Below are 19,625 nucleotides of genomic sequence, written 5' to 3' on the forward strand. Positions count from 1 at the left end.
TATATTAGCAAAGTTACAGTTTCTAAGGATTTATACAATTTTTTTCAGTGAGAGGCACATCTCAATGTCAAACAGTTATTGATTTTATATATTATATTATATTATGTTACTCTCTTCTTGCCTTTAACCCTCCAACGTGGAGTATAGGCCACTTATAATTGAATTTCATGTCGCATAATTTCTCGCTTCTGTACTTATACTCTGCCATGAATGTCCCCCTTTCTCTAGTTCCTTTTGTGTTGATCTACGCCACGGGTTCTTAGGCCTACCCCTCTTTCTATATCCATCCGGATTCCACTGTAAAGCACTTTTTGCTGCATTTGGCACCAACGAAGATATTAAGACAAGAATAAGTAAGGCAAGGACCGCTTTCCACTTGTTAAAAAAATATGGGGCGCAAGTGTAATTTCTATAAAGAACAAAATAAGAATTTTTAACACTAACATAAAAGCGGTGTTATTGTATGGGGCTGAGACATGGAGAACAACAGTTAAGTCAAATAAGCAAATACAATCATTCATCAACAGGTGCTTGCATAGTATACTTAAAAGCAGATGGCCCGTAACACATAAGCAATATGGAGCTATGGCAAAGAACGAATCAAGTTCCGATTAGAGAACAAATATTATGTTACATTGTATATTTATTAATATTTATTGATTACTAAAATTTAGGGAACACATATTTTCCCACATGAACAGAAGAAATATTTTTCTCTTTTCGTAAGTTAAGTAGGGTATTCCTAGAAGTAAGAATTTTGAAGCTTCTGTGATACATAAATTGCATTTCTTGTTATTAATTGCAGAAGCAATAATATATATTATTGCAGAAGCAATAATATCCCACTTAATTTCAAATTCAATGTTATTATCCTTCAATTCCTATATAAATTTGTTTAATCCGGTGGAGTTGATTTTCTGTTTATTTTCAAGAGATTGGAGATGGTTAGCCACCCGGGTCTTTACTTTATTTTCGGTAGAGTCGATATAAAAATATTTTTTCCAAGAGCTTCAATTATGCATGGATAGGCTACATTTCGTCTCTTACATGAATTCTTAAATTTACAATTAGTTTTAACTTTACAGTCACAATTTTCATAAACGTTTTTATGTGTGTATTTATTAGAAGACTTGATATTAAGAGAGTTAATATGGGTTATTCTACTTCCATCATAGGGAATTATGTGGCCGTTATTATTAGAGTTGGTGGAGTTTGGAAGATTGGTTTAAATTTAGGAGTATTGGTAGAATTGTTGTCATGGGTATTTCTATTGGTGTAGAGTTATTTTATTTTCTGATGTTAATTCATGATATAATTATCAATAAGCTAGAAGTTAGGCTAGAGCCAATCCTGATGGTTTTGTGGTTATAATTTCATTGTATATATTATAAATGTTAAAATGTTTATGAATTGCCATAAATATAGATTTAACAATGTTATTTTTAATTTGCATTGCATATGAAATAATTAACCAAATCTTATTAGATTTTTCAGGGTGACTATTATTTATAGGTGTGTTGTAGTCCCTTTTAGATTTATTAGAGCAAATGAAATAAGAATGTGGTTTAACATTATTATTCAGAGCATTATATGGATTAGCAGTGGTACTGATATTAGAGATAATAATTTGATTATTCATATCATTATGTTTATTAAATGTTCCTTTATCATTGTGGGGATAATTATAATTGTTAATTGATTGTTTGTTATTAATCATGGGTTTATAAGATAATCTTATATTAGTTTTTCTTATATTATGTTTGCTGTTGCGAGGTTGATTTATATTAATTTTGGGTTTGTTATCATTATCAATCGAGGGTTTATAAATAGGTGGATTATTAATTATACATTTATTTTTACTTATATTTCCAGCAATAGTAGGATTATAAAACATTTCAGCTTTATTTTTGCGCTTAATTAGTTTTATCGTATTTATTAATGTTGTTTGGTCGTTGGTATTTTATTGTGATATCAAAGCAATTAGGTATGTCCTTTCTAGTCCAAAATTTATTGTCAAAGTTGATTATAGATTTACATCCGGACAGATAGACGATACAAAGACGAACAGGAAGAAAAAACAAGGACGGGCCATTTGTAGCCTTCTCTCATCAGTCAAGTTTCCAGATTATCCTTACAGTTTCAGCCAGTTACACTTGAGACTGTTCAAATCTGGCTGGCCCTAAAAATCTAAGTTATATGTACATACATACATGCATACACACACACACACATATATATATATATATATATATATATATACACACACACATATATGTACATATACAAACATACACACACACACACACACATATATATATATATATATATATATATATATATATATATATATATATATATATACATGCTAGCATCTTGACTGGGCTGTCATTCAACAATCTAGTGAATCAAACAAGAATTTAATTTCGATATAATCTAATTGGAGGGGTAGTAGTAATTTCAATTTAGAGGAAGGTAGATTAAGTAGTGATGGACAGCAGGTTAGGGGTAAATCAAGCAAGAGAAAAAAAAAATGAAAATGGAAGGACAATACTCTAAGGAGTGGTTAGAGAAAATTTAAGGTAAGGGAATTTAGGTCAAGGTATTGGAGAATTATATCTATTCCTCAGTATATTTAGAATAATACAACGAAACACTAAAGTATTAAATTTAAAACCATAGGGAGCATTAATAATTAAATTAGAACAGATCAAACATTTATAGTTAAAATAAGATATACATTAATGTGGGGTAGTAGAAGAGAGATATTATTTATAAGTAAAACCATAATATTAATGGCCAAAACCAGAACAAAGGGAAAGGTGGGGGGGGGGGAGAAGGAGGAGGGAAAAAAAGGGTGGGTGAGGAATAAAGTTAGAAAAACAGGACTAAATTAAGAGAATTAGAGCTAAGGTTTTCGAAAAAGTAAAATGTTAGAAGAGACTCAGAATTACCTAGAGAAATGTAGGAATATTATCAGTGGGTTGGGAAAGGTTAAGATGTATTCTAAATTTATATTTAAAAGCTATAACTCAAATAAAATAGTTAATAGTCAGGGAAATGAGAGGAATTAAAATAATAAATTATTAGTAGGATTTACTTTTTAAAATATTTACTTTTTAAAATATTTAAAGGTGTGATTGTAACAATGTACACATAGAACCCTAAGGTCAGATCTATTGTTAAATAAATTTCCATAGAGCACAGTCCACAGCCATATCTACTATTTCTATAGGGTTGTGCTCTCCTGACGATTTCTCATTTAAGATTAAAATCGATACCATTTTCCTTCAATTCCCAAATTTCATTAGATAATGATGTGCTATTGGCTTTATGTTTAAGTCTAAACGAGGAAAAATTATTGTATAATCGCTGTTTAAGATTGATTGTGCAACCAACATAAATGTAATTATTAGTTGGAGTAGCTACTGTACATTTATAGACCACATTACGGGTTAAACAACGGCCAGATACCGGGCAGTGGGTTTTAATTCTACAATTGCAATTAAGGGGCTATTAGCTATATATATATTGCTATGTTAATTATTGATACAAGGCAGACCCACTCATTTATACAGACACATCCATACATGGATACTTACATGTGCATATGCACTTACATACACATGCTGATACACACACCCACACACACATATACATATTCATACATATCTACACCACCATACACCTGTATATATATACATATATACACACATACATATACAGGGTTATTCAAAAAGAATGAGGCAATTTCATTACACAATATTTTAATAAAGAAAAGCAATTGAAAAGTCCAGCTAAATCACAAATATTTACTCATAATCAACTTTTATTTCTTGTCTTACAAATGTTCAATGTGACCACCACCTGCAGCATGAGCAACATCAAGCCAATTAGAGAATTCCTCCCAGACACATGTCAGCATATCACAATCCACTGAGTTGATCGCTGTTGTTATTTGAGGTTAGTGGGTAGTAGTGGAACATAAACGCGATCCTCAATGACCTTAATGACCTTAAACATCGAATAACAACAGCGATCAACTCAGTGGATCATGATATGCTGATACGCATCTGGGAGGAATTCTCGTATCACATTGATGTTGCCTGTGCTGCAGGTGGTGGCCACATTGAACACTTGTAAAACAGGAAATAAAAGCTGATTTAGCCCCACTGCGTGGCACCTTGGGAAAGAGTCTTCTACTACAGCCTTAGGTGACCAAAGCCTTGTGAGTGGATTTGGTAGGTGGAAACTGAAAAGAAGCATGTCACATATATATATATATGTGGTGGGGGAGGTATGTGTGTATATATGTATGTATATATTCATGTGTGTGTCTCTGTGTTTGTCTTCCCCCAGCATCACTTGACAACCAATGCTGGTGCGTTTATGTCCCTGTAACTTAGCAGTTCATCAAACAGACCAAAAGAATAAGTACGAGGCTTACAACGAATAAGTTCTGGGTTTGATTTGTTTGACTAAAACCCTTTGATGAGGTGCTCTAGCATGGCCGCAGTCAAATGACTGAAACAAGTAGAATAAAAGCAAAAAGAATATGTATTTATGTGTGTACATGTATATGAAAGATAATTAGTGTATTTTGTGTGAGAGTGTTCAGTTTTATGCATGTGTGCATGTATATATTAATAGAAGTGAAATTCTGACTTAAAAGCATTTGGGTTGCTATTTCTAGCAGGTGTAGCAACTGTGAGAGGTTTCAAAGCCATAGTATTACTGAGATAGGTGAAAAAGAGTTACCTTCCATAAATTAAAGTTTTACTAAGGAATTTCGTAGTTCTTTTATCTTTTTCAGTCATCAGACTGCAGCCATACTGGAGCACAACCTTCAAGAATTTTAATTGAACAAATCGACACCAGTTCTTTCTTTTTTATGTCTGACATTTTTTTTTATTGGCCTCTTTTACCAGACCACTAAGTTACATGAACGCAAACACACCAATACCAGTTATCAAGTGGTAGTAGGGGGGGGGGCAAGCACAGCCATTAAGCCACTATATATATATACACACACACACACACACACACACATATATATATATATATATATTTATGTTCTATTAGTAATGACTACTGAGTTTCTTAACTCCTTGGATCCTCCTGGAATGTGTTCTCACAAACTGACATTGAAGAAATGAGTTCCAATTGTGCTTTTGAGAAATCTGGACCCCACAAAGCTGTGCAATGGAACAAGACTAATTGTCATGCAAATGCATCTACATCTTTTGGAAGCACAGTCCTCACTGGACAAGGAAAGGGAGAACATGTATTTATTCCAAGAATTCCACTGATTCCAGCAGAAATGCCCTTTGAATTGAAGACACTTCAATTTCCAGTAAAAGTTAGTTTTGCACTATCAATTAACAAGAGTCAAGGACAATTGTTGGACTTTGCAGCAGTGCTTTTCCCATGTCAGCTCTATGTTGATTGTTCCAGAGTTGGAAATGGCAACAATTCTTCATACTCACACCAAATGGTAAAACCAAGAATGTTGTTTATCCTGCTGCTTTACAGTGATCTCCAAATGTGATACACTGTGATATAAACCTGAAATGGTAGGATACCAATAAATGCTTTATTATTATTGTTCTCTTTAGTTTTGGGGCCACAGGCTCATTTAGCGCTCCACAGGAGCTAGCTTAAAAGTCCGCACAGAGTGCGGAATTTTAATGGCAAATAGCAAAACACTCATGGACTTCAAAGGCAAATATTGGCTTCAACAGAACATGATAACAGAAGTAAATAAGTAAAAATACTTTACAGAAATTGCTGAACAAATAGATATTAATCGACTGCGAATTTTAGTACTCTTGCTACTTTCATCAGAAGAATGTCATATGTGTATATGCATATATATATATATATATATATATATATATATATATGCATCATACATACACACACACACACATATCTGCATGCACAAGTATAATTACATATGCAATAACTGTGACAAAGATTGGAGAATACAAATACAAAAGCTATTAGAGATATAGGGGGACAGCATTTTCCCAGCAGTGAATAAATGGAATCCATTTATACAGAAATAAGAGAGATAAGAGGGATGCATTTACTCAGTAATGAGGTGAGAGATATGCATTTGCACAGCAGTGTGAGAGCAATGGTTGAATTGAAGCCAAAACTTTAATTTTATTGATCATTTTCTTTTTTCTTCTCTGCTTAGATTTATGATAAAATTCGTCAATCTGAACAGAAATTCAAAGTTGCACTTGAAGTCCTTTCTTATCACAATCAATGTACTGATGATGAATATCAGCAAGTGAAGTCAATGATAGATTCCTGTTGTCTGCTTGAGCTTTCTGAGTAAGTATGTTAACATAAATAAACCTAGAACACTACGAAACTGTGTAGATAAAATAACTGTGTGTAATTTTATTTTGTGTCTTCCTGAAAGCATTGAGTCATAATTTCAATGTCATTATTTTTACATGAAGACAAAAGATATTTTTGAAAAGAAATAAAACTCTTTGTTTTGCATCAGCATTTAAAAAATCCAATAAGATTCATAAATTATATATTCAAAGTATGATTCTGCTGAAAGCATCAGAAATCACTTCTCTTCAGTGTGTATGAACTCTGGCACAGATTACATATCTAGTTGTTTTTGTTATTTAAGCCAGTCTATGAACAGCAATACACTTAGCTTTCAACAACCCAGGTTACTGAGCTTTAAGTGAGTACCACTAGATGAAAATATTCATAGCTATGAGCAGCAATATTCTTATAAAAGTAGTAAACCTTTGATTAACTTGCAGGGTCTTTCTGTGCATTTGAAGTCCATGACAACAGTACACCTCTCTTTTCAATTCCTATTCTCCAACTCTCCACAACTATCATCACAACCATAAACAATTCTGCCATGCCGCCTGGTCATTACCACTTCTGCCAAAGTTAGCAACATCACCATTATTACCATTATTCAATGTATTGTTATTATTAAGGCTGTGAGCTGGCAGAATCATTAGAACGCCAGGCAAAATGCTTAGCAGCATTTCATCTGTCTTTATGTTCTGAATTCAAACACTGAGGTTGATTTTGCCTTTCATCCTTTCAGTTAAGTACTGGGGTCGATGTAATTTACTATTCCCCTCCCCCAAATTTCAGGCCTTGTGCCTATAGTAGAAAGGATTATTATTATTATTAACGCAGTGAGCTGGTAGAATTGTCAGCACACCAGGCAATGTGCTTAACGGCATTTCATCTGTTGCTACGTTCTGAGTTCAAATTCTGCCAAGTAGACTTTACCTTTCATCCTTTCAGGATCAATAAATCAAGTACCAGTCAAACACTGAGGTCAATATAATCGACTTGTCCCCTCCCACCAAAATTCAGGTCTTGTACTTTCAGTAGAAAAGGATTCATCAAGGCCTGAAATTTTGAGGAGGGGCTAGTTGATTACATCAACCCCAGTACTCAACTGGTACTTATGTCGATTATCATGCAAGTATTTTTCTTTTTTGTTCACCACTACAATGTCAGGTTTCTGATGTCTGATCTAATGGTCACTCTGGGTCATTGCATCCACAGGATTTTGTAGTCTTCATTTTCAGTAACTCCTTCTGGGATTTGGTCATACTGTACCTTTGCTCTTTGTAGGCCATGATTTCCACAAAACTCCCAATGGATCATTCTTGCTACATTGTCATATCAACTTTTTTAATTGCATTGTGCCAGTTTCAGGGTTAGGGTTAGGGTTAGGCTAACAATGTCATACCATTTCACCTCTCTCACCACAAATTTTGCATTTGTTGCTCTCAGTTGTGTTGTCAATCCTGCACTTCATATAGTTCATTCTTAACGCTTGTTTTTGTGCCATGCTTATAAATGCAACTGACTTTATCTTCAGGTCACTCCTCTGCATCCATAACCACCAGTCTTTGGTATCTGTCTTTGCCTTCATATCTCTTTCAAACTGACCATACTTTTTTTCCCTTCCATGCTATTTCTGTTTTTTGAGTTCTCCTCTTCGAGTTTTTCTTTCTTTACTCAATTATCATTTTTGATGATATCAGACTTCTACACGTGCTTCAGCAATGGTTCCATGGCATTTTTACATACTACCTTAAACCGTATTTACTGCTGGACTTTTATTTCATCCAGTCAATTTTGAGTGCAACACCAATCTTAGTCTTCAGAAGTATTCTTTCCTCAGCTGTTTTTTCATTTCTTTCTCCATGATTTCAGTGAACTCTAGTATGCCAAGGTATTTATAACTCTCCTTTTCAATTTGTTTAATCACTTCTCTATTAGATAATTCTTTCCCAGTCAGGGACTGTACCTTGCTTCTTTTCAGGTTAATTTATTTTTATTATTATTATTATTATTATTATTATTATTATTATTATTATTATTACATTAGCTTGAGAGGCTTTCAGTTGTATTCGTTGTTTCAATTGTTCCTTGATTGCAGGGAGACTTATAAAATCTTTGATTTAATATTTTTGCTTGATTTTTCTGGCTCGTTTCGTCTTAACGTTTACTCCTCTTGCAAGTTCATGGAGAACTGATACATCTGCCTGTAGAGATTCGATCTCTTTTTGTATTGCCACTTTCCACTTAGGAAGTATATTTACATGGTTGGTCCTTTTCTGTGTCGTCCTGATACTTAGTTGAGCAGTTACAACTTTAACAGTGGAATAGATGAAGTTATTTAAGGTTGTTTGGTCATTTCCATTATTACTTAAGATCTGTCTAAGAGCATCTTTATATTTCATGATTATGTTGTTTTTTATGCTGTTTGAGAACTTTACCAGTGGTTCTCTATTGATGATGTCAGTAGACTCAGTCTTGCTGAGTTCTCTGATAATATTGCCTTTTGCTTCTGTGATCCCTTTATTATTCACCTCAAATTCTGTGTCACACTTATTCTGGTGTTCTTGAGGGAGGTCTACTTTCTCTTTTTCTGCATATCTGTTCTTCGTTAGTCTTTCTTCAGCTTCCTCTTTGGGATGTACTGCTCATACACTGGTTTCTGTGCATCTGTCACCTATTTTATCTGTATTGTTGCTATTTTCATTCGGTCTACCATGAGATATTTGTGTCCTAATTTGACTAATTTCAGTGTCAGTTAACCTTTTATTCTTAATGATGTCTCTACATGCATTACTTAGTTTATTTGCATCTATATATCTGCGTACTTCATTGCCTACTAAGTTTCTCCATGAAATGTCAGTTTGTACTATGCGGTCATTGTTTGGGTTTAGATGACCTGTATAGAAAGCTTTCAACACATCTCTATAATCCTCTCTAGTCCATTTTACGCATTTTGCTTTAGGTGATGTTTTTGGTGGTGTCACTACAGGCCTATTGTTAGGGTTATCCTGGAGCTGGTTATTTAGTAGATCGTTTTTTAGAGAGTTTATTCCAGCAGCAGACCCCAGTCTGGTTCCCCACTGAGTAACACAGTCTTTGTTGTCCCAGGTAGTGACCGATCCAGTGTGAATTTTGGCCCGACACTGCTCCCTTGTTCTTCGAATGGATATATATACCATACCGTAGGCTGATAGGTCGAAAATTGCCTCTTTTTTTTTTTATAGCTATGTTTCCCGGCATAACTGTTTGGTTATGTTTTAAACTGACTAATTTGCTTTTTTTTATACGTTTGTGGAAAGTCACCTTATTTTTGTTTGTATTCAGTACGGCATCGCTCGTAACACATGATTTTTCTTTTATTTTCTGTGTCATGTAGTCATTATTCCTGTTGCTTATAAATATGTACATGGATGTGTGGACAGTTGCATGTATAGTTAGCTATTCAAATTACATACTTACTGTGTAAGTGGTGTTTTTCTAGATTTCCTGGTGCTAGATTTGACTTCTTGTGTATCTTGCATTGAGGTATCATGCATTTAAGAAAGAAACTACCCTTTATATGACAAAAAATCTTTCTGGTTCCTCTGCTTTAACAGAACTTTTCCCACAGTTGTATTGCAAAGTTTTCCTTCCATTGCACCGATGTTATTAGATTGAGTTTGTTTTGTGGAGAGAGCTTCTTAGAGTATGTCCATGTTGTTATTTATATTATTATTATTATTATTATTATTATTAATATTGTTATTATCATTATTATTATTCAACATTTGGTAGTTTCAGGCAAATTTCTACTGTATCACCTGCTACACCTCCATGTTGCTAGAGTGTGTGCAGTATTGTGTGTTGTTTTTTTGTCGTTGGTATTATTTTACATCAGTTTCTTTTCTTTTTATGGAGTGTGGTGCAGCTTTTTCTTGTATTAGTGTTTATATTGTATGCTGTGTGTGTAATGCATTGGGTACCTAGCCTGCTGGTGGTAGTTTATGTTATTGGATATTTGCTATATAGAGTGCCTTGCATTTGTGGATTGTTTTGTTTAGGCTGTGTGGTGTGATGGAGGAAAAAGACAACAAGAAGCAAAAGGACAGAATGAAACGTTGGACCTTACCTTGTCGACCGCAGCGGAGTACACAATCGCTCCTGATCAAAACACGTCTTTCTCGTAACCTCTCTGTTTTCTGACTGACGCACGTGCTAGCCTTCGACCGCGTGTGGCCGACTTCCGGTCTGACCCTTCCGGTCTGGCTTCACTTCTGTTTGCCTCACCTCTCTCCACCAACAACACACAGCCCATAACACCACACGCCCCCCTGATCTATAGATCATTCAACCGGCTCTCCCACTCACTCCTCGCTCCCGAACTACCTTAATTGGTTTCATAATCAGCCAACCAGGGAGGAGGGTGCCGCTCCCTCTGTGGTCACTGTGCAACCCCGGGACTGGCCTGAGTTCCTGGCGTGCTGCCTTCATCATCTTGCCTACCGCTGCTGTCTTCATCATCCTGCCCACTGCAGCTGGTTCCATCCTCTGAAGCACTGACAATTTTCCGCACATCCAAAACATGGTATGGCATACCATCGACTGAGACGTTGTTCTTTGAATTGATGGAGGTTATAGTTCCTTTCCCCCATTGTGATGTGCACCGTGCATTTGGGGGTTTTACCCAAACTTCTTCCCCGATCTGCACGAAGGTGTGCTCTTCTTCTCCCCGGAGTCGCATTGATGCAATACACGGGTGCCTCCACTCGTACCTGAATATTGCCCTGTGTGGCACCGACTCCTCAGCCTGTCCTGACCTGTGAGACATATTGTACCAAAATACGGCCTCGATTGGCGAAATGTGGCCCCTCTCTGCCATGGTCTTGATGGTACGATGATGCCTTTCCACCACTCCATTTCCACTTGGCCGGTATGCCGCCCTGAAGAAGCGATTGACCTGCCACCCGTCAAGCATTTCTTTCAGCACCTCGGAGCGAAATGCAGTGCCATTATCCAGCAGCAGCTCATCCACGGGGCCTCGTTCCAGGAATATCCCATTCAATACTCCCGTGATTTCCTCTGCAGTCCTCGTCTTCATCTCCCTCCATATGGCCATCCGCCCCGGTCCGCAGTCAACCATTGAGAGGTACGTCCCCTGCCGGTAGTGTGTTACGTCCACTGCCAGTCGTTTCCAGTTGTGATCCACTGGAATACTTCCCGCCTCATGTACGCCCGGAGCAGGGTCAATAGACTGGCACCTGTCACAGCTGCTAACCACTCTCTGCACGCTCCGCTTCGTTACCTCGGAGTCGATTTTCCTGGCTAGGAACAATGTCCTGTCCACTCCCATGTGATGCATGGAACTCCGAGTCACTCAGACAGCATACTGCAGCCACAGCCTGCTCCGCATCCTCTGGCACCTGCAACCAAGCTCGCTTTACCCTGGTTAGGACGTCTGCCCTGTTCTTTTCGGAAGGCACAAAAATTACGCTCAGCTCCAGATCGAACTCAGCGGTTAGCTCACGCAATATTCCCAATTGACGCTTTACCAGCATCTCCGCGGCCCCTTTGGTTCGCACCCTCCGCTCATTGGTGATGACTGCCGTCACCCAACCAAGCACAGTGGCCGAATCGGTTCTAATTTCAATGGTGCACAGCCCCCACTTCAAGGCCAGGTTCACCCCCTTCAGCACAGCATCCAACTCCGCCACATTGATATGGTTGCAGTCATCCATCTTCCTGAGCCAGGCTGCATCTTCCACCACGGTGCCTCCCATTTCCAAGACAACCCTTATTGCGATGCTACTGGCGTCACACCAAACAATCCCACTCTTTGATTTGGGAACATACCAACTGCCCCTCACTGGATCCTCTGCTCTCACTCTGACCAAGACTTCCTGCATCATGTCGGTCGCTTTCTCCCCAACTCTGTCATTCCACTTTGCTCCTTCGGCTCGTCTCTTGATGAAGCTACATGCTGTCCGGAGCCATCCTGCAACCGGGTAGTGTCCCACCAGCTTCCCGTACACCGAGAACAGTTCCCGTCTACTCACGCTGGTGCCCAGTTCAGGGATCTCGTTGCCACGCCAAAACACCAACGTACCGGCCTTGTCTCTCCGTAGCTTGAGGCCCAGTGCAGCGCCTCCCTCCATGGCCTCTGGTGGCTTGGCGACCAGTCCGAACTTCTTCAGGTGGCCTATGACCTCCGTTGCTGGCATTATGGTTTCATCCACAAGGATGTCATCAATGTACGAATTGTTGGCCCTTTTTACTCTGTCCACCTTTCCCAGGATGGCTTTGAGAATTGTTGCTATAATTTTTGGCGCTGAATTTAGCCCAAACCCCAGCCTGGTCAAACAGTATGTCCGGCCCTTATACCTGACAAGCTGATGCTTCCACAGTCTCTCAGCCACATGCACCTGCAGGTATGCCGACTTCAAATCGACGATCGTGGAGGCCCCTGTCATCTGCCTCCATTCTCGCAAGGTGTCCCCGCAGACATCTGTGGCCTCGCCGCCCGTATGACATGATATGTGGTCATTCAGCTCTCAGAAGTCAAGCACTGGTCTGACCTTATGCTTCATGGGCTGTACCACCGCCATCAGCGGCAGGACTCCGCTCTCTCCTTCTTCTTCTCAAGGGATCAATATGCCCTCCTTAATCCACCGCTCCACCTCCCCCTCGAACTCGCTTCTGGCATCTCCTTTCAAAGTACGCTGGTAGCAGCCCACTTTATTTTTTAACGTCGGAGGCTCTCTCCTCCAGTGCCACTCCACTGTCCACCTCTGGCCATCGAAGGCGGCACGAAAATCCTAGTCTTCAATAGTGTGCGCGGCATAGTTTTCTTCGCGGTTCTCACCAATGCACGGCGTCGCCATACACGGTTTCCCCGCGACCCCGAAAGTCACACCGGCCTCGTTGACAGTGACACCTCCTAAACGGGTGATTGCATCCATCCCCATCACCACGTCAATCTCATCCACCAAGTGGCCAACTACAATTGCTTGCAGCGTCAGCTTTGCTCCCTGCACCTCAATCTGCACGTCAGTAATGCCTTCACAGCGTACCTCTCTTCCGTCGACTGCCCTCACACTGCTTTCTCCACTCCACGTCTCTACCACTCCCGGAGTCATCAGGGTCGTTGTACAGCCTGTGTCCACGAGGGCGCGCGACATCTTCCCATCCACCAGTACATCAACAACGGGCAGAAAAAAATGCGCCTTTATTGATCCGAAGGGATGACCACTGGCGCAGTAGTCTCCCTTAGACCGTTTCCCTGCAGACATTCGCTGGCTATATGTCCCGTTTCTCGACAACGGTAGCAAATGACCTCAGGCTTGGGTAACTTGCAGTCTCGCACCATGTGCGGGCCCTGACACCGGAAACACTGTCCTTTGAACGGTCGCACACGTTCCTTGTTCGACCCCTCTCCGCTACTCCTTGGTCGGCTACCTTTTGCTGTTGCCGTTGCCGCCAACGGTGTCGATCTACAACACGAAACTAACATACGAGCCCTCGTTATTATATCCGCCATGGGCATGGCGTTCACGTCCGGCAGTTTCTGCAATTCGACCGACATGTGGTCAGGAAACCCAGTTACAAACGCCAACTTTACTGTTCGATTCAGCGATTCTCCCTCGTACCCCGCCAGTCTAGCCAACCTCCTAAGTTCGTTGGCAAACACGTCGACCTGTTCGCCAGTCCACTTCGCTCTCCCCAGGCGAGCGTACGCTTCAAACATTCCTTCTGCGAAGGCCTCCATCAAGCGGATTTCTATTTTCTCCGCGCTAACTTGATCCCTCTCTTCCATCTCTAAAAATAGCGCCAACGCCGGACCATCCAAGTACAGTGGTAGAAAGCTTGCCAAGTCGCCTATCCCTTGGAGCTTCGCGACCAGCTTCATCTTTTTTAGCCATGCGACCACGTCCGTGTCGCCGCAAAACGGTTTAATGATATCATTAGGAATCCGGACTACACTCATAATTTTTTTTTCTTATGGGCCGAAATAGCTTGTGGTGTGATGGAGGAAAAAGACAACAAGAAGCAAAAGGACAGAATGAAACGTTGGACCTTACCTTGTCGACCGCAGCGGAGTACACAATCGCTCCTGATCAAAACACGTCTTTCTCGTAACCTCTCTGTTTTCTGACTGACGCACTTGTGGCCGACTTCCAGTCTGACCCTTCCGGTCTGGCCCTTCCGGTCTGGCTTCACTTCTGTTTGCCTCACCTCTCTCCACCAACAACACACAGCTCATCACAGCCCATAACACCACAGGCTGTATTATTGAATTGATAGCGTCTGGCGTACCTTGTCTGGTACCTATTATTATTATTGTTATTTTTTACTTTTAATCTGCGTGTTTGTTACAATACCTTGCTGAGACACACCCAGCATCCTGGAGCAAGTGAAGGATAAGAAATGTTACAGTATGACTGAAAGCTTGGGGAGAGGAAGTGGCAGGGGCAGTAGTGAAATATCTTCATGTAATACAACACAGACATTTAAATGGATAGGGTTTTTCTAAGGATATAGGCAGTATGGATAGGGTTTTTCTAAGGATGTGAGCACAATCTTTTGGATTTCTCTGAGACATGGTTCTCCTGGGATCTTATCTAGATATTTCTGACATCCCTTTTTTATCATATCTAGGAAACCTACAATAACAGGAACAGTTCTTGCTTTGAGATGTCACATCTTTTGTATTTCAATTTCTGGATCCTTATATTTACATAATTTGTCAAATTCTTTGACAGATATATTTTTATCAGTGGGAACACATCTATTAGCCTACAAGTATTTTCTTCCCTGTCTTATGTCTGTTCGATTATTATAATAATAATAATAATTATTATTATTATTATTATTATTATTATTATTGTTCAGTAGTTTTATTTTTATAACGTGCTTTCACTTCACTACCGAGCGCAGCTCTGTGCGCCTTGGGTATGTGCTGTGGTTTGCTGTGGTGCTTTTATGTTTACTGTATTGAAAGTGTTTTGCGTAGAATGTGTGCAGTACCCAGTAGTGCAATTTTCTGTATGTTACATATATTTGTAAGTCCTGGTATTTTTGTTATGTATTTGTCTGAGTATTTTATTATTATTATTATTATTATTATTATTATTATTATTATTATTATTATTATCATTATTATTATCATTATTATTATTATTATTGAGTGAGAGAGCTGTGCATGCCATCAAAGTGACACTGGGGTAAAATATACGAAGCCTAGTATACCCATCATGACTACCCTCCGGTAAGGGTACACCAAGCACATGCATCACAACCAAATGTGTGCGACATAGTGATCTCATATCAAGATAAACAGCACATGACCTTGCAGGTGGGTCCAGTTAGAATTTTTGTCCAGTTGAGTAGCCCATCATGCTCAAAAGGTCCCTGAATAAGGTTTGTTTTATGGATGATGAACAAAACAACCATATTTCCAGAGATGAATTATTCAAATCCCAAAGAATTCCTCTTAACACATGGCTATCATGCTCCCCTACTACTTCTGCTCATGATCAGAGATGCACATATCGTCAGCCACTAAGGGACATGCTCAACTAGTTAAGGTCAAACAACTACAAGCAAATCTGTGGTATTGAGCAGAATATTTGATGTAGCCCATCTTTTATACCAAGACAAAACAATATACATGATAACACTTCCAATCAGTTAAGATTATTATTATTACTATTATCATTATTACTATTATTATTATTATTATTAGCTCTTTATCACAGGTTTTGTTGGAGCTCCTGGAGTCTTGCATGTGTAGCAGGATTACTACCTGCAGCACCTACAGCACCATGCTATTCTTTCTTTTCAGCTATCTAATATTTCCTGATTATTCTGGTCATGCCAAGGAGGCAAACATTTTGTAACAGTTCTACCGGGCACTCTATTCTAATATCCTTTATATTCCTCTTGATGCTTTCTGATACTGTTTCCATGGACCCAACAATAATTGGCACTAACTTCACCTTCATTTTCCATAGTCAGGTTATTACTATTATTATTATTATTAGAAATTCAAATTCAGAGGGCAACTTAGTCTTCAATTTTCAAGTTTATAATTGGCAAAAAAAAAGTGTTTAATTTTAAAAAAATTAAATATTCCTTTTTCTTTTCCTTTTCTTCTTTTTATCTCTCTTTTTCTTTCTTTTTCTTTTTGCCAGTTATAAACTTAAAAGTTGAAGATTGGTGATGTCATTCTGTCAATGTGGGAATGTAGGTTGCCAACATTCAAATTTTTGAATTTTAATTTCTATAATTTTGAATTTCTATGTATTACTTTTCATTTTGAACTCGACAAAGCTGTCAAAATATCATTCAAACCAATAAAATATCTATTGCAAATGCATTGCATTCTTCGTATTGTCTATTTACATTTGTGAGGATTTACTTCAATCCTTTCAGAATATAATTATTATCACTATTATTATCATTTATATATTAATACACTAAGGCCAAAATGCATTATCCTATTATGTGTTTAATTGAAAGGAAAGGTGAAGAGGGAGAGAGAAGTGTTAATGACATGAGGTAAGGGGAACATAATAGTTATTACGTGGTTAAAAAATTAGTTAAAGAGAGTAATGTAGAGAAAGAGAGTTAGAAATAGAATGTTTAGCAGGGAGGTGATGTTCTGGTAGTGAGGTTAAAGAAAGGTTAATAGGAAGAGAGAAAGTAGTGATTTTATTGCCAGCTGATGCATTAAGCTGTCATGTAGTTAGAGGAAGCAAGACATGAACAGAAAGAGAAAAAGAGAAATGATAATGATGCGAAGAGGGGAATAACATGGTCAAAAAGTTTGTTAAAGTAAGAGATAGGGAAAAAGAGAGAAATATTAACTGTTTAGCAGAGGGAAATTTTAAGCATCACATATTATTGTGACAAGAAAAAAACATTTTGATATTCAATTTTTTTATATCTTCTATCTGTCAATCTATTTATCTGTCTATCTACATTGACAAATATATCAGTGGCTGGACAGAAGAAGGAAGACTTACATGAGATATGATAGTAAACTTATTATAATAGAAAAAATATATTTTTCAATGAAAGCTAATTAACTTGGCAAAATAGCCATTATGTTATTAATCTTTTTTTAAATTTGTTATTCAAACGTTGTGTTGACAGCTGGAAAAGTAGATATAAGCAAACAAGTGAAATGAACTGAAATGAAATAATCTTGGTTGGCGAGGAACTTAGATTGAATTTGTTACTGAAAGCTATAATGGTGGTGGTGGTGGTGGTGGTGGTGGTGAATAGATAGTGAAAAGTATAGTTTTTTTCTTTGATTGATCTAAATTTTTTATATCACCTATCAATTAACACATGTGCATAAGTGCAACTATTAATTTCCTTCTCACTTGAAAATTGATATTTGTTTTTAAAATATGGATGATAGACAATATAAGCTAATGAGAGAAACAATGAGACAGAATAGGCAACAACGTAAAGATAAGCAGAGAGTCAAATCACAGAACAAGCACAGGAGCATCAGCCTGCAGAAGGGAAAAAAAAATCAAAGAATATAGAGTGAGTATTTACAACAGATGAGGACTGAGACCTTTGGCATTACTCTGTGCTTGAGAAGAAGACCTATCAAGCCAAGTGAAATTGTAGTCATGGTAGATACTGGTGTCATGCAAATGGCACCCATGCTGGTGGCACATAAAAGTACCCATTACACTCTCATCCCCTTTGGTACTCATCCTCTCCCCCGAAATTTCAGGCTTTGTGTCTATAGTAGAAAGGATTATTATAATTATAATTATTAAGGTGGTGAGCTGGCAGAATCGTTAGCATGCTGGACAAAATGCTTAGTGGTATTTCACCTGTCATTATATTCTGAGTTCAAATTCCACCGAGGTCGACTTTGACTTTCATCCTTTTGTGGTTGATAAATTAAGTACCAGTGAAACACTGGGGTTGAATTAATCAACTAGTTCCCTCCCATTAAATTTCAGGTATTGTACCTTTAGTAGAAAAGATTACTGTTATTATTATTATTATTAGTATTATTATTATTATTATTATACAGTGTCAACTTCAATCCATGGTCTATAGACAACACTGAGAAAGTAGTCTATGTACTTCAAATGGCACAGGAAATATTTGGAGATTATCGGTAATTATGAACTTTCTTTTCCTTACAATTTCAACTTTAATCTATAATTTCTATTTAACATGCTAATGTCATCAAGAGATATTTGATGAAAATGCCATTGATAGTAGGTACATTAAAATTACAGACTTAATGCCTAGTTGGTTAATTCTCTTTATTTCTAGAGTTGGAATACTGTCAGATTTAACTTTACCTTTCTTCCTTATGGCACAGCAGCCATTAAAATAAATGCCAATCAATAACTGTGGTTGATTTAATCAATTCTAATCTTCAGAATAAATTCCTGGCCATAATAGTTAGACGCCATTATTTATTCTTGTCTTACCTTCAGTCCTCAATTCCTTTCTGTGTCTGACCACAGCCAACTTTATTGATAGAGAGAGGAGTAAAAAGGGGAAGGAGGGACATAGCAGATGGCTCAAACCCAGTACATGACCCCAAAGAATAAAAGGTAAAATTTATCAAAGTGAGTTTTGAATGCAGAGTATTTTCTCACACACTCACATATACATGCATGCATGCGCGTGTGCACGCACACACACACACACACACACACACACACACACACGCATGCATGCATATAATAAATATTGTCATTTGTCAAATATAAAAGGAAGAAGTTTTTCTCCTATGACATACAATATAATATCCAGAATATTTTGCATCTGAACCTACCTAGACATACTAAAGATAAATATGCAAATGCTTGTTTCAGATGTCACTGTAGACGGTGAAAATAATGACTTTTTAATCAGTTTACAGATATAAGTACCAATTAGCAAACAATTCTGTTCACTGAAAGTATAAACAAAACCAACAGCTTTGGTTCCTCTCAGAGTTCTGGCTACTTCTGGCTGACAAGACACAACATATCAAAACACTGATATCCCAGAATGCTATGCACCAATGAAACAAGCATATAGAATACACAGTTGTCTAAAAGGGACATACACAGTTGTCTAAAATGGGCATACACTATAGCAACCAGCATATTTTGCATCAGAACCTGCCTGGTCATGTTAAGAATAAACATACAAGTGTTCATTCTAAGTCTTGCTGTAGATGGTACAAATGATAGTTTTTTTATATATAAGGCACAGGTATAGCTATATGGTAAGAAGTTTGCTTCCCAACAACATGGTTCTTGGTTCAATCC

General features: G+C 37.9%; 2 protein-coding genes across 6 annotated transcripts in view; one reads left to right on the forward strand and one right to left on the reverse strand.

Moving 5' to 3' along the window:
* Positions 1 to 19,625, forward strand: part of LOC106869668 (putative 3',5'-cyclic phosphodiesterase pde-5) — a 362,634-nt gene that overhangs the window by 251,330 nt on the left and 91,679 nt on the right. For all 5 annotated transcript variants that reach the window (XM_052969509.2, XM_052969510.2, XM_089355202.1 and 2 more), the window contains 2 exons: positions 6,200 to 6,339; positions 18,386 to 18,472. In XM_052969509.2, coding sequence (XP_052825469.1) covers positions 6,200 to 6,339; positions 18,386 to 18,472 — 227 coding nt within the window. The remainder of the gene's footprint in view (positions 1 to 6,199; positions 6,340 to 18,385; positions 18,473 to 19,625) is intronic.
* On the reverse strand, positions 13,502 to 14,471 carry LOC149134666 (uncharacterized). Its single transcript, XM_089354554.1, has one exon. The coding sequence runs from the start codon at positions 14,306 to 14,308 to the stop codon at positions 13,550 to 13,552; it is 759 nt and encodes a 252-aa protein (XP_089210680.1). The 5' UTR covers positions 14,309 to 14,471; the 3' UTR covers positions 13,502 to 13,549.

Source organism: Octopus bimaculoides, chromosome 7 (assembly GCF_046866305.1).
Source record: "Octopus bimaculoides isolate indiv1 chromosome 7, ASM4686630v1, whole genome shotgun sequence".
Lineage (NCBI taxonomy): Eukaryota > Metazoa > Mollusca > Cephalopoda > Octopoda > Octopodidae > Octopus > Octopus bimaculoides.

What these genes read in the sequence shown, in the direction of transcription:
- LOC149134666 (XM_089354554.1), bottom strand. Translation starts at nt 14,308, where the DNA reads ATGAGTGTAGTCCGGATTCCTAATGATATCATTAAACCGTTTTGCGGC.